Source organism: Osmerus eperlanus, chromosome 7, assembly GCF_963692335.1.
Source record: "Osmerus eperlanus chromosome 7, fOsmEpe2.1, whole genome shotgun sequence".
In the NCBI taxonomy this organism is placed as follows: Eukaryota; Metazoa; Chordata; class Actinopteri; order Osmeriformes; family Osmeridae; genus Osmerus; species Osmerus eperlanus.
In genome coordinates, this window is record NC_085024.1 from 19126738 (window position 1) to 19140540 (window position 13803).

At 39.6% G+C, this 13803-nt stretch overlaps 1 protein-coding gene across 1 annotated transcript in view; it reads right to left on the minus strand.

Moving 5' to 3' along the window:
* Positions 1-8794: 8794 nt before the first annotated feature.
* The window catches only part of grik3 (glutamate ionotropic receptor kainate type subunit 3), a 60766-nt gene continuing 55757 nt past the window's right edge, over positions 8795-13803 (minus strand). Inside the window, exons 13-16 of the mRNA XM_062465597.1 lie at positions 12154-12371; positions 10332-10557; positions 9812-10062; positions 8795-9138 (exon numbers count right to left, since the gene is read on the minus strand). Coding sequence (XP_062321581.1) covers positions 8944-9138; positions 9812-10062; positions 10332-10557; positions 12154-12371 — 890 coding nt within the window. The 3' untranslated portion in view covers positions 8795-8943. The remainder of the gene's footprint in view (positions 9139-9811; positions 10063-10331; positions 10558-12153; positions 12372-13803) is intronic.

The following is a 13803-nucleotide window of genomic DNA, read 5'->3' on the forward strand; positions in this document are numbered from 1 at the left end:
GCTACAGATGCCATGCTGCAAATGTCACCAAATAGATGAGAGTATAGTCTCCCCAACAGAGAGGAAACAGTAGGTGAAATGGAAGTTTCAACCTTGGAACCATGCTGAAAACATACAAAGATGCTGGCCAAGAAAAGGGCAGAATTGCAGAAAAACATGTTGGTGGTGGCAATTATGGATCAAAGCTCATCCATTCAAATTCCTACCGAAAATAAACACTTCTTCCTAAGAAAATATCTACTGTGCTGCTGAAGTTGAGACTCAGTCCAAAAGTACACATCATTTTCTGTTTAGAGACACATACTGTAAAAACAGAGGATCATTAAGAAGCCCACAGGAGGAATCCATACAGCCCTAATTACCGACGGTTGTGTCTTTTCAAGTATTTTCAAGTTTTACCAATTAATTTGACTTAATTGCTATCGCCATAGTATATGTTCACTCAGATTTGTCTCATTATTTTGCAGATCTGTTTTTTCAGTTTAAGCCAACTCATTGGTGGCTAGAGCTCAACAGATGAAGTCTCTTTCTCCAAGCAGCTGTTGCAGGTTATTGATGACCTCATTAGAATGCTGCCTGCGGCACACAGACCCATTCTGAAGGACTTCCCATATGCAACGGCACAAACCGCCACCACTGCTGTGACACGCACTCTATGCCAAACACCATTTCCTAACGGCTATTTCAATTTGAAAAGTCAAAAGGAGAGAACCCATAACGGGGGGTAGGGGAAGTGTGGGTGTTTTCGACGCCCCTCAGAACACAGACCTTTTCTGCTTTGGGGATAAAATATTTTTGAGTTTTTGGAAGTCTTTTGACTAAAAAAACGACCTGTTCATGTTCCTGTGATGTGCACACAGCAGAGCATCAACACTCCTCCTTTGCCATTTCAACCTTAAGTTTGTAACCTCATCCATGTCACGTAAGTGTGGCCTCTGATTGTAAACTTCAGGTTTGGATTAAGGACATGTTTATTGTACTAATTAAACAGTGTTATGCACATTTTTCAATGTCCTTGTCCTTGTTCTCCGTCACAAATAAGGTGAAACAGTTTCATTTATGCACAGCTATGGGCACTTTAACTTTAATATCTGAGACTGGCACACAAGAATGGGCTCATTGAGCAATAATACTCTGTAATTAAATATGACTTTTCTGCCCCCAACCCTCCCCCCCCCCAACCCTCCCCCCACCCCCCCATCCCTTCATAGGCACCAGAAGACCACAAATGCTGTAATGCACATTGCAGCCTTATATTTCAAGGGTTGTGTATTTTGGTGGAAATGTCCAGCTATTAAATGCAGCCTAGCACAACCAAAGTAAGCAACTGGCTGACATAAATAATGTGCCACTTAAACCGAGGCGCACATTTTAATAATGCATTTTATTGCTACATTAACTGTTTGGCTTTGTTTACAAGAGCATATTTGAGATGGACAGTTCCAATTATGTTTATTTACTGGATTTTGCAGATGCCCTGCCAATGTCCCTTTATTTATACATAAACCAAATGGTTTAAAAGATGAAGAGCTCTGAAGCATTGTCAGGAAGCCAATGATGGGCACATGAAATTGTAAAGTAAAATATAAAAGATAAAATAGACTATAACTTTGATCATTGAGTGTACCATACAGAAGGAAACAGCAGCAATACATCAGGTCAGGAATCAATCAACTCAGCTTGGTTTGTGCATTTCACGAAACAGTACTTTTAATAATGTTAACTAATAATGCATAACTATTGTTCTACCAGTTGGCAGAGATGTTGTTTTAAGTGACTAAAGTTCCTGTCAGTTGCAGACATATGCTCTCCTCCATTTAATTTGGTTTCCTATTTACATTAATGTGCTGTACTCTACAAATCCCAGAGATGGTTACTGAGTAGATGCAGTATTGACATTCATTGAATATTTGTATTTGGTTGTCAGTGTGCTCGGTTCCAAACAACATACTGTACAGTACTAGTTAGGCTATCTCAGTAGGTCTACCCACTGTGCCCACCTTCTGTCAGACAACAAAACTCTTGGAGGTCCAGAGCTGCTGTTTTTGACTTAAAAACTGCAAATTGAGCCAAACAAAGTACTTGGGCCTCCATTGGCAGTGCCCTCGAGGTACCAGGACACTATGCCAAACCCCTCCAACTGCCACTTCCGATTTGAATATTAATGAACAGTCTACATTGCATTGAAAAACCTGTTGCACCACATCCCAAGTAGTCAAAACCGAATGTGCCAAGTTTGCTCAGAGCAGGGGATTGTGTGTCGTTAGTGATATTGTAGCCTTCAAGGCCCCTGATGGAGAGCAATGGAGGGGGTGACACAGAGAGCCAGTACTGTGAGGGCAGCTCAAATTGGCCTTCACAGCCCATAAACCTCCCCCCCCCCCAGCCAGACAGACAGGCGCCCTCCAGCTTCTCCCTGGTGGAAGAGCATTATAAGTCACGATAAATAAGAGAGGGAGAGAGAGAGACAGTCAGACAGAGAGAGAGCACGACTCACTAAACAGTATTTCTAAAAAAAGCGTTATGCAAAAAAAGCGTTATGCATACCAATGCATGGACCAGTACTAATGCTGACCTGTCTTATGATGGTGGACATGCAGTACAAGCATGCTGTTGGAAGCCCTGTCTGCACCCCAAGCTAAGAGATGCAATGTAGGCATTGCGGTTGATAGTAGAGAAGAGTGAATCAGCTGCTGGTGAACCTTGTCGATCTTGTGGAACAGAGAAGCTGCTGGTTCTGGGTGTACTTCAAACAGCATTGCTGAAGGCAGCAAGCAACCTTGGGATAAAACGCTGACAGTATCTCCTCCGGTAGAATTGAAAAGAGAGGTCAGAAGTTGGTATTTGATTGTACGCAAAACCTGCTTACAAACGAATTCTAACGAAAACACCCATAATGCTGAATTGTTACAGTAAGCACAATGGAAATGTGTATTCCTGATACAGTACATACTGGAATACTACCGTATGTTCTTCCTTTTGTCATGAAAACCATTTTGTGTATAACTAAACCAATTGGTTAACAGACAATATGTAAATATAACAGCCGTGCTTTTTGCCAATATTCAGCGTAGTGAAGCCAAACTGGACCATCAAAAGTCAAACGCACATGACTTGACATACCTCTGATATCAACCTGTGTATGGATCCAGAATAAACAGCGATCTCCTCTCATTCCACCATTCTGCCATATGGTTTTTCTCTTTACAGGAGTGATACATGTTGTGCCAGGCTCATTATGGGCAGAAGAATATTCATAAGTATTCCCTCTATGGGACCTCTCCATTGGGGCACTATGGTGTACTGTAATTACACACTAATTAATTATTCACACTTACTAATGTTATTGGGCTGGTTGATTTTGGCCACCTTTTATAACCTTTATATTTTCTGGCTATGGGCCCATGAATATGGAATAGTTTAAACTAGGCACTAATATTAAACCTTAGAAGCTATGTTAGAATACTGACTAACAAGAATGTATCAACTGGTGTCATTTTTGAGTTTCTATGCCCTGTGAACTGAGGAAGGATTTAGATTTTATGTATGTACATTTATGCATGTACAAAAAAAAACACGTTTGGTTGGGTTACATTATATCCATCTTTGCAGATTCTGCAGTATTGTCGGAGCAAAACTTCCATCTGCAATATATTTTAAAGTAATCTTTCCAAGCCTCTGTTTCTTTTACATTCCTCTCACATGGTGCCACTTGCTTCCTCAGCTCTCAAAGAGGCAGTCTTGTTTTTAGATATGCCCTTTAAGTTTATATCCTGGATTTCCTGGAGGGGAGTCTGGTTTCAGTCCATACTCCATGTTAAGGTTCACTGCACAGGCCCCCTATCAACAAACCTCCAGAGCATTTCCAGCTGAAATGGGTCTTCAAACCCTGTGGGCCCTCAAAGATGGGCACAGCCAGGTTTGGTAGCAGTAGCAGTGCCACTCACCCTCAAAGGGGTTGATTCTTGCATGGCTGCTGGGCATGGCAGACCCCGGAGAGCCTGTCAGAGCTCACCCGTGGTCACGTGTTTGGGTTAGCAAGGTCACGGGGAGGATTGCTGGACATCTGCATTGCCACCGACAAGCATGAGCGATGGGGCAAGTTAATTCATGTAATGGCAAATATGGTGATGTTCTCAGAAATGGTAGGTTTTGAGATAATTTATTGTGTATTCCAGTTCACAGAGAAGGAAGATCAACCGTAATGGTTTAATGAATAAGAACATTAGGTAAATGCAAAGCATATTTACTAAATTATGTTTTTTCAATATCTCATCTTGCTTCTGATTTTCTTTTTGTTACTGCTTTCACTTTGTGTTTGTCAACTTGCATTCTCAATTTTGTCACATCCCCTTTCCTTCCTATAGGCCTATGCGTTCATCCCTTTTTCTCCTTACATACGTACAATGTAGCATTATTCAGCTTTAACCCTGCCTTATTGTTTTTCCTCTTCTTTCCCATCATTCAAGATTCATTGTGAAAATCTTCCACTACCCCCTTCTTCCTATAATTTTTTTTCCCATGTCGCTCCACCTCTCACTCCCTCCTCTATATAAAAGCCTATGCTCTTCTCCTCCTTCCTTTCTCTTGCTCTTTTACATACTCCTGATGCTCTCCTCCTGGCCCCTGCCTGTCCAGGGGGGATTAATTGATAGTGAGTGATAATAAATCTTCCCATTAGGAGTGAGGCCCCGTGCCCATCGCTCATTATGCACCCGTTGCTCCTCAGCGCGTTGCCCGGGGTTCCCCCAGCTTCTTTAACACAGTCGTCTGGCGTCACCACGCCAACAAGGTTAATCTCTGTCTCTGTCGCAGTCTGTTGGCTGGGCTACATTGCGATAGGCACAGGTCTAAGATGTTACCATTTCAGAGAATTCCCCGGCCATATAATTGGACTATGATTGTATATGTTGGTTTTGTCTCATCAAAATCAGGTTTTCGTATTTGCCACATGCCTATAACACTATTCGACTGAGAACAAGCCATCACTCTCAAGTTAGCAAATTACACAATCAAACACAATGTGAGATGAGTCCACCAGTACAAATCCATTTCTGCTCCCACATGTCGATCACTCTGTACGTCTCATATGCAGCCGTTGAAGATGGAACCTTCAAAGGGCCTCCATCAATCTTTATCACTATGCAGGGTTCCCCCCACATTAGCCCGTCACTAAGCACCCCAACATGTACTTTCTGAGCTGATGAGATGCACCAGTGAGTCACAATTAATATAAGACACCTCCATCTCCTCCGCTACATCTTGCAAGTAAAAAAAAATCCAGTTTTTCCTCTGCGTTTGTCCATCCTTACATATACAGTAAGTGGCGACTTCAGTGCAACTGAAGCAGTCCTTTGTTGTAGAACATGGCTTCAAAGAGATTTTCCACCTTGAGCAAATGGATTTGCATGGCAGACGGCAACACCGTTTTCCTTGAAACAGCTAAGCAGGTACAGGTAGGGCTAGTTCAGGTCCTCTAGAACTGTTACGACTTGTAACACAACTGTGTTAAGTGTTAACTATGGAAAAAACAACATGGCCAATGCAGTGCCCTGGTGCAGGAGTGATGACGTCTTAATTGCAATAACTGTTGGTACAGTAAAGATGCTTCTAATCTGACAAATGTTTTGCCTTAAGAATCATCAAACGGTAATCGAGTAATCATGTTTACATTTTTTATTTAAAACTTTAAAATCATATAACCCATACAGCAAACTGTACAATTGAATTATTCACAGTGTGTTAAAAAGAAAATAATTCAATAGCTTCTCTATATTTTTGTTTTTACCCATGTTTTACTTCAGTGTCTGTTATTCTAATGGTCTTCTCAAAACACATACAGTTACTAGGAAAACAAAAATAGTTACAAAACATTACAAAAAACTATATTCATAGAAATTCTGCATGTCCACAAAGAAAACCCTGGTTGGCACCAACATAGTCATTGTATTGTTTGAGAAGTTTTCTGCCAAATGATAAAAGCAGACAAGTGCAACTCAAAAGTAATCATTACTTAAACATAGGCATAGACTGTAACTGCAGCTCATTAGTAACTGTGACTAGGTATTGTTTATGGAACACATACTCGGTATAACTTACTCTTCCCCAACCTCTCAATGTGTTAAATGACAAGTATTAATTTTCAGTTACAAAAAAATGGCCATTCCTATACTCACTCTACGAATGAGCTGGTTCAAACCCTGTCGTTTTTTTCATCTATTAGCAATGCTTAGGGAAGTGAAGACGGAAGGTGTCTTGAAGGGCGGATGGGGGAGCAGGAAAGGGGGGGTGGGGAGGGGTGCAGGGGTAGAAGGGAAGCTACTTTTACAAGGCATCCATCAAGGCTTATGACCAACTGTATAAATGGGCACGCAGCTGAAGAAACGTCCTATTCTAGGGGAATTTGGGGGAAGTTCAAGATAACAACAGCACATAACACCTTATATTAAAGTCTAAAGGTGTTTTTAAAGAAAAACTGTATTTATATATTTATAGAGTTTTTGATAATCATAATCCAATATACTATAATATAATCCATTTCTATCCAAGAGATAAATGGGGGTTGGTGATATGGGAGAGGGGATAGGGTTAAAGTGAGATTTCCAATCAAAGTAAAATCTATATCAAGTTTGACTGTGAACAAAATGTATGTATTTACCAGTATAAATTTAGCAAAATACATTTTTCTCCTGTTCATCTTATCTACATATACTCTACTTTGCAGAAGGGAATTGTTAAACATGTATACAATGAATTTCTACCAAACCAATGATAAGTCACACAGATTTAAGTTTCCTTTGTAGAATCTTACATGTTTATATTGAAAAAGTGGAACCAAGGATATATTTGTCTTGATTTAACAACAATGTAAACCTCACAGAGGTTTGCTGTCTCTTCAGCTCACTGTTCCGGCAGTTCATCAAGGTTAATGCCGACATACACTACTGATGATCCACCGTCTGTTGATATCATCATCAACATTTAGACATTATAAATATTGATAAAGTTTTTGATCTCTATCTCAATTCACATTATGAGATTCAAATGTAAAAACAACAAGTGCCTCAATAGCCACTCATAGCTATCCTGTGGAGTAATAGTCAGTTCCTTGTCTCGTTCTCATAGGCAGATATTACACTATGCTTACAGAAAACCACCTAAGAAGCAGTGCATTGGCACAAAGCTGTTGGATGTCAGTAATAAAAAAAGAAAATTTAAGTGGTGTGTGTGTGTGTGCCAAGGACATTCACTGGTGCTGTGGCCACACAGTTAACACATGGATATGGACAAAGAACAGAATGTTGTTGAGCAGACGTCATAATGACAGCTTTCAAAACTCTGTCTTATGCCCAATATTCTCCATCAAAGATAAGACTGAGCCAAGGGGAGGAAGTCATGTCCAATAGTTTGAAACACAAGTCAAGAAAACATAATACATTTATGAAATGTTTTATGTAGGGGTTATTCCCAGATTGAATCATTCTTGTATCAATACTTTTTTGACCTGTCAAAATGTTTTGTAGAAGAAATGTTAGAGACCAGACAATTAGTTTTGTTTAGTTGTTTGTTTAGTTTGGACACTTTTTAGGACGTAGATTGTGCCCCTTCAGGCAAGACTACAACTACATTGTAACTACCGCAAGAAAAAAATATCCTTAATTTATTTGATGGATTTCTGGGATGCAAAATGTAACTCCCATGCAGCCATTCTATGTGTTACAGGGAGTCAGGTGGCTGAGCGGTGAGGGAATCGGGCTAGTAATCCGAAGGTTGCCAGTTCGATTCCCAGTCATGCCAACTGACGTTGTGTCCTTGGGCAAGGCACTTCACCCTGCTTGCCTCGGGGGGAATGTCCCTGTACTTACTGTAAGTCGCTCTGGATAAGAGCGTCTGCTAAATGACTAAATGTAATGTAAAATGTAATGTACTGTATTATTTACCATCAAATTGGCTTTTATTTGGCAAGTGGCATGTTAATCAAATATCTAGCCTAATGTATCCAATACAATAATGCAAATCGTGTGTTGGAGCGAATATACAAACATGACCATATCCTGTGTTTGGATTTCAACTACAAAATTGTGTAGAAACGGCTTATTTTAAAGTAAAACATATGCAATATAATATGTTTACTGAACTTGTGACAGCTTTTTTTTTTATTGAGGTTGTATTTCTGTGTGTATTCAATTAGTCAGTTTAAAATCTCAATAAGTGATCTATGACCATCCGCAAAGAGTAGGTGTGGGTTTCAAATGCAGGTTCTAATTGATAGATTTCGTACAATATTATAAATGCCCCAAAGGTTAAGTCATACGTCCAAATGCAGTATGCCAATAACTTGTGTAGTCCAGTATCATTGTTCAGTCCGGATAACATTTACAGTAACAACAATTTCTGTTGCCAAAAGACACCCGGGCTTATTAGAAACAGGGTAAAATATAACCGGTAAGAACTTTGTATAACATTGATGTGCTATGCATAACATAACTGATCTTCTGTGAATACTGCTCCTCCTTGTGTATCTGTAGTTCTTTTATTGCCATGCTCAATGATGCCCTTTTCTGACTATTGTATGTGCACAATAAAAAGCCTCCATATTTGTTGTTGATTGAGGATTTCCTTGGATATTTCCATAAGTGTGTTTTTGAATTGACACGTAAACATCAGACGTGAATACAGATTTTTTTGGGGAGATGTCGCTTCCTTCAATGGAATCAATCCTCCGACCTCTTATTTATTCTGTTTTGGCAAAATACATCGCTGAACGATGTCATACCTGTGTTGCAGATGCCGCCATTTTGAGTTGACCATGTTTCGTTAGTGTTCCCATGTTGCTGTGGTTTATGGTGAACCTTGTGATTCCCTCAATCCCGTTGTCCCTGGTCTCTGGCACGGCCCCAGTCATGTGACTCAGGAGGCTTTTCCCCTGAGAGGCGCACACTGTCACGGGAACACAGGGGTCATCCCAGTGTTGCATGTCACGTTGTCCTTTCCCGGGAGTCGTCGGTCGTTGAAGGTGTGCATGTTGATCACTGCATCCGTCTTCACCGCGGCTGGGGGCTGGTGCTTGTGTTTCACCCGCCTCTCGCAGGTGAACGACAGTCTGATCTCGTCCACCATGGCACTGCAGAAAGACCTCTGGGCAAAAAGGGGAGGGATGGGGGGATGGGAGGACAGGGAGGAAAAGGGGACGGGGAAAGGGACGGGGGGTAAATGCCTTAGCTTTAAATTGTTCTGACAGTTAACAGTCCAAGAGTGCAAAACATATTACCAATGAACATTCATGTTTCATGTGTCACGGCTCCACAGTATATGGCTCACAGCAATGTCAAACCATACAACAAGATATTACATACAACCCAGATGATATTCAATGTCAGATACAGATAGACTAGAATCAAACAATTTCCATATCTACACATAAGCATGCTTGTAGCAACCCACATAGTTGGATAACTCGACTCTTGGTGATTCACAGCCATTGGGTTCACATGGATCTGACATCTGCAATGACTAATAACAGATTAATTCTCTATGCTCCAATTTGCAATTATGACGGTTAAAGTATAAAGTAAATGTTGTGCTTTTGTGGGCCAAATAGCACTAGGGATTAGCTGAGCGATTGCAAATCCCTTTATGGAGCGTTTGAACTCAGTACCATGGACAGAGAACTGCTCTGATTTACACCCTGTGTCACTATCATCACCGCATTAGTCCAACAGTTAAAATACTAGAACCAAAAGACGGATAACATACACAAGGGTTGTCATACAGATGCAAGTACCGTGAAGTAATTTTTCAAGATATTTACCTGGTCGCGTTCCGCCGTTTTCCTCAGCTTGTAAACGAACTCGGCAATGGCCACAAAGACGGAGAGGACCAGGCCTGAGGCCAGCACGATGAAGATACCGCCCAGGTTCTGAATGCCCATAGGGCCCGTCTCCCGGCGCTCCTCGTCCAAACATCTGCTCCCACTCCACCACTTCTCCTTCAGCATGTGAAGACGGCCATCTTCAAGGATACTCAGGATGGCTATGGTGATCTTGTCCCTGTATGGGGAGCCTGCAAGGAGGAACAGAAGAACTGAAAATAAATGCCTGCTGGATCCCTGAGATATATATATATATATATATATATATATATATATATATATATATATATATTATTTTACTTTAAATGAATTGCGCAAACTGTAGGCTTGTAACATAGTGTGGCATAGACTAACTCCTTGTGATTTACTGGAATTTCTTTGTAAACTGTATAAAATTGTATTCCTATTACATGAAGTATGAACTGTAGAGTATACATTAGATCATCCTATCAGATCTTACCTAAGGGAGTGCCGATCCCATAGCCTTTGCTGTCAATAATTCCTCCAACCTGTGTCAGGTTGCAGTTCCTTTTTGTGATGTAGTCGATGGTTGTAGACTCCATGAGAAGGGCATAGTCTGACTTGAGAACCCTCTGGATACCATCTTCAATAGACTTGACCAGCGATGTGCTTGGCTTGCTACTCATAAAGGCCCACATCTTCTCAAAAGTGGAAACCTTAGATTTCTGAATAGGACATCAAACATAAAAAAAAGTTATTGCTTTTCATAGGCAAAACCTTAGCACTTGCCTGAATGAACTCTCTAGAAAATACTATCAACCTTGATCAACTTTTTTTTTAACCCCAATCCACTACCACTGGAAGATAGATTATGTTAAATCATCCAAGAGGGTGTTTAAGATGTTTTCTGACACTACTACAAGACACTGATTTCACTGTCACTTATGTCCTTCATTTTATCTGTAGTCAGTTCTAAACACTGATATTAGAGAATCTTAAAAATATATTTAGATCTTACATAATTGTGTTATGTTATTGTAACTCACTGAAACATATTTTATCTTATGATTATAACATATTGTACTGTAAACACATGATTAGAAAACATTATCGTTTCCTACAAAAACATGTATTGTATTTATTTATTTATTTATTACCAGTTCACTTATGGTGAACCTTGGTGAATTACATCATGAGGTAAATAACCCTGAGGTAAGCATCTGTCTTATTTTCCTGAAACCCAGAAAAGGGCAGTATGGTTGCAAAGTTACTATCCCCCCAAAAACTATGTGTACTACAGTGGACAAAAATGAATTTCTGGGTCTCAGGAGCATGTAGTCCAAGTTACATGTAGCAGTAAGTGTCCCAGAAGAAGGATTAGAGCAAGTCCAGAATAATCCTACCAAGACTTTAGGGAATAAGTAACAATCCAACCAGATTGCGCAATAGAATCTGGGGAATTCACATGGATGTGCTCTTTACCAGACACAATAATATTACATGCACTACTTATGAACTAGTTCAACTGAGATAGTAATGAATAACACTGGGACAATCACTCTAGATAAAAGCATTTAGTTATTGAATTTTTTTTCCACTTATGGCATTTTCTATTGCAGTAAAAAGTATGTAAATGTGCAATGTTTTCAGTTTCGTATACAGAGAAACAGTAACCATCTTACATGTGTTATTCAGTACCATAGCAGCAGCATCTGAGGCAAAAACTCAAAATAATAAAATAAAGTGAAAACCCCTGCAGGCAAAATCTGAAACTTTGGAATAAAAAAATCATTATTGAGGAACACATCAAACAGCGTAGAGAAGTGGAGAAGCTGGAGAATTTACTTTTGCAGTGGGAATTAAGATCTAACTGGGAAAGAACTTTGTGGAATAGTATTGATTTCCTTTCTTTGAGAGGCATACGTAGAGAAGAAGAAAAAAACTTTTTTGAAAGTCTGCTTAAAAGTTGATGATTCAACATCTTGTGTCAGTTCTTCACAAGTTGGCAACAATACACCGTGAGTGTACCCAGAATGCATTTGTTTAAATGGCTGCTAAGAAAAAACAAAATCCCATCGTGGTTGTAATTCCTTTTCCTAATTACTTCTTAGTTCTTAGTTCATCTCAGTATTAAACTCAGCAGTAAACATAATAATTCAGTTTCCCAAACATGGATTAAGCCTAGTCCTTGACTTAAAACAGTTTTCAGTGGATATATAGAATATAGAATATATGTCTCAGTTTTGTACTAGGCTTAATCTATGTCTGGGAAACTGTCTGAATATTACTTCTGGTAACTGACGTTCTACTTCTTAATTTACCTTAAAGAAAGTCATGGTGGCTCCATCTTTGACCACTCCGTATTCAATCTTGGTCTGCTTGGCAATGTCGTCTGCTGAGTCCACAGGTGAATCCATCCTCTCCACAGTGAGGAAGGCCGCCAAGTTAGCCGTGTAGGAGGAGATGATGATCAGGGTGAAGAACCACCAGATCCCCCCTATGATCCTGGTGGAGAGGGCTTTGGGCATCAGCTCTGAGCCTGCAGGGTGAGATATGATAATGGTAGCATTATAAAGGCTTTGAATGGACTTTGTCTGGCTTTACAGATCATTGTAAACATAATGCTACGGTATCTTTTAAGCATTAATTAATGAGTGACACAACTATAGAAATACATGGTAACACCTCCAGTAACAATGTTATTTTCATACAAACAGCTACAGTATAGTGTAGTATAGTGTTTTTTGCTGCACAAAACATGTATTATATATTATATATAGTGACACACAATGGTTAATTTGCATCCAGTAGGCACAAGTTTGTGAGAGGATTTAAATATTGCACAAAAAAAAAAAACCTCCTATAATAATTCACGCGAGGAGTAGAAAAATTGCCTTTGAAAGTCGGCATGAGTGAAGGTTTTGAAAATCTTAAAAGGGGTTTACAGAGTTCTTAGTTTGAAAATTGAAGGGAACCAAGCTACTTCTTTAGATTGTCAATGTACAGTTCAGAAAGCTGCCAAGCAATCTGTGAATCGATCTCAAGCTTTGCACAGAAATAAATGGTCAGCATGGGTTGTAATTCTACCAATTAGAGTGCATACTGTACAGTATTTCAAAAAGAGTTCATAATGTCATTGGGAAAATTACATACCTGAAAATTGCATGGCACAAAAGACACATTTCTGTCTTTCTTATATAGCCGTGTTGGTATTGCAATGACAATCTCACCATAACAAAGTAATTTTGTTTTGACTTCACTCTTGAAGCTTCTTAGCTGCTATACTATAAGTGATATATTCTCCTAGCATGTATCAACAACTGTATTTTCTTGACCTCAAATAGGCACATACAGTATATTAAAGACAAAGTGTTTCCACAAAAGGAACATGGAAAGATGGTCTGCTACACAAATACAGTTGTATTACATACAGACAAATACAGTTTGTCGAATAACACATCTTTCATGTATGAATCTGAGCTAGGTTGTGTGTATATACAGCCTTTTGACTTTAGAATAACAGTTACTTTATGTTGTCATGACAACCTTTAAATCTACCTCCCCATCAAGAGACTGTGTTGGGTACAGTCCACTACTTCACACAGAAGATTTATGAGGGCAATTTTGCAGAGTAACTAGCGTACTAAGAGAAGTCAGAGTAGTCAGCTTCTTAACCTCTCCTACCAACTTTCATTTGTGATTCTTGAAGCTTACATGGTGGCAAACAAGGGCAGGGCTGTACTGTTTAGTAATATGTTATCTTTGCAGTCGTACTGGAAGAGAACTGGATTTACTGGCAGCACAATTGGATTCCAAGCTATAAAATGCTGCTGTCAGCTGAAACTCGTCTGGCATTGCGCCAGAACGCTAATAAATACAAAAACAGATTGGTCATATAGAGTTGAGAGAATAAAACTGTGTAAATCTGCTATGTATCTCCTTGAAGAAGGACTCATGTCTTGTAAGCCAAA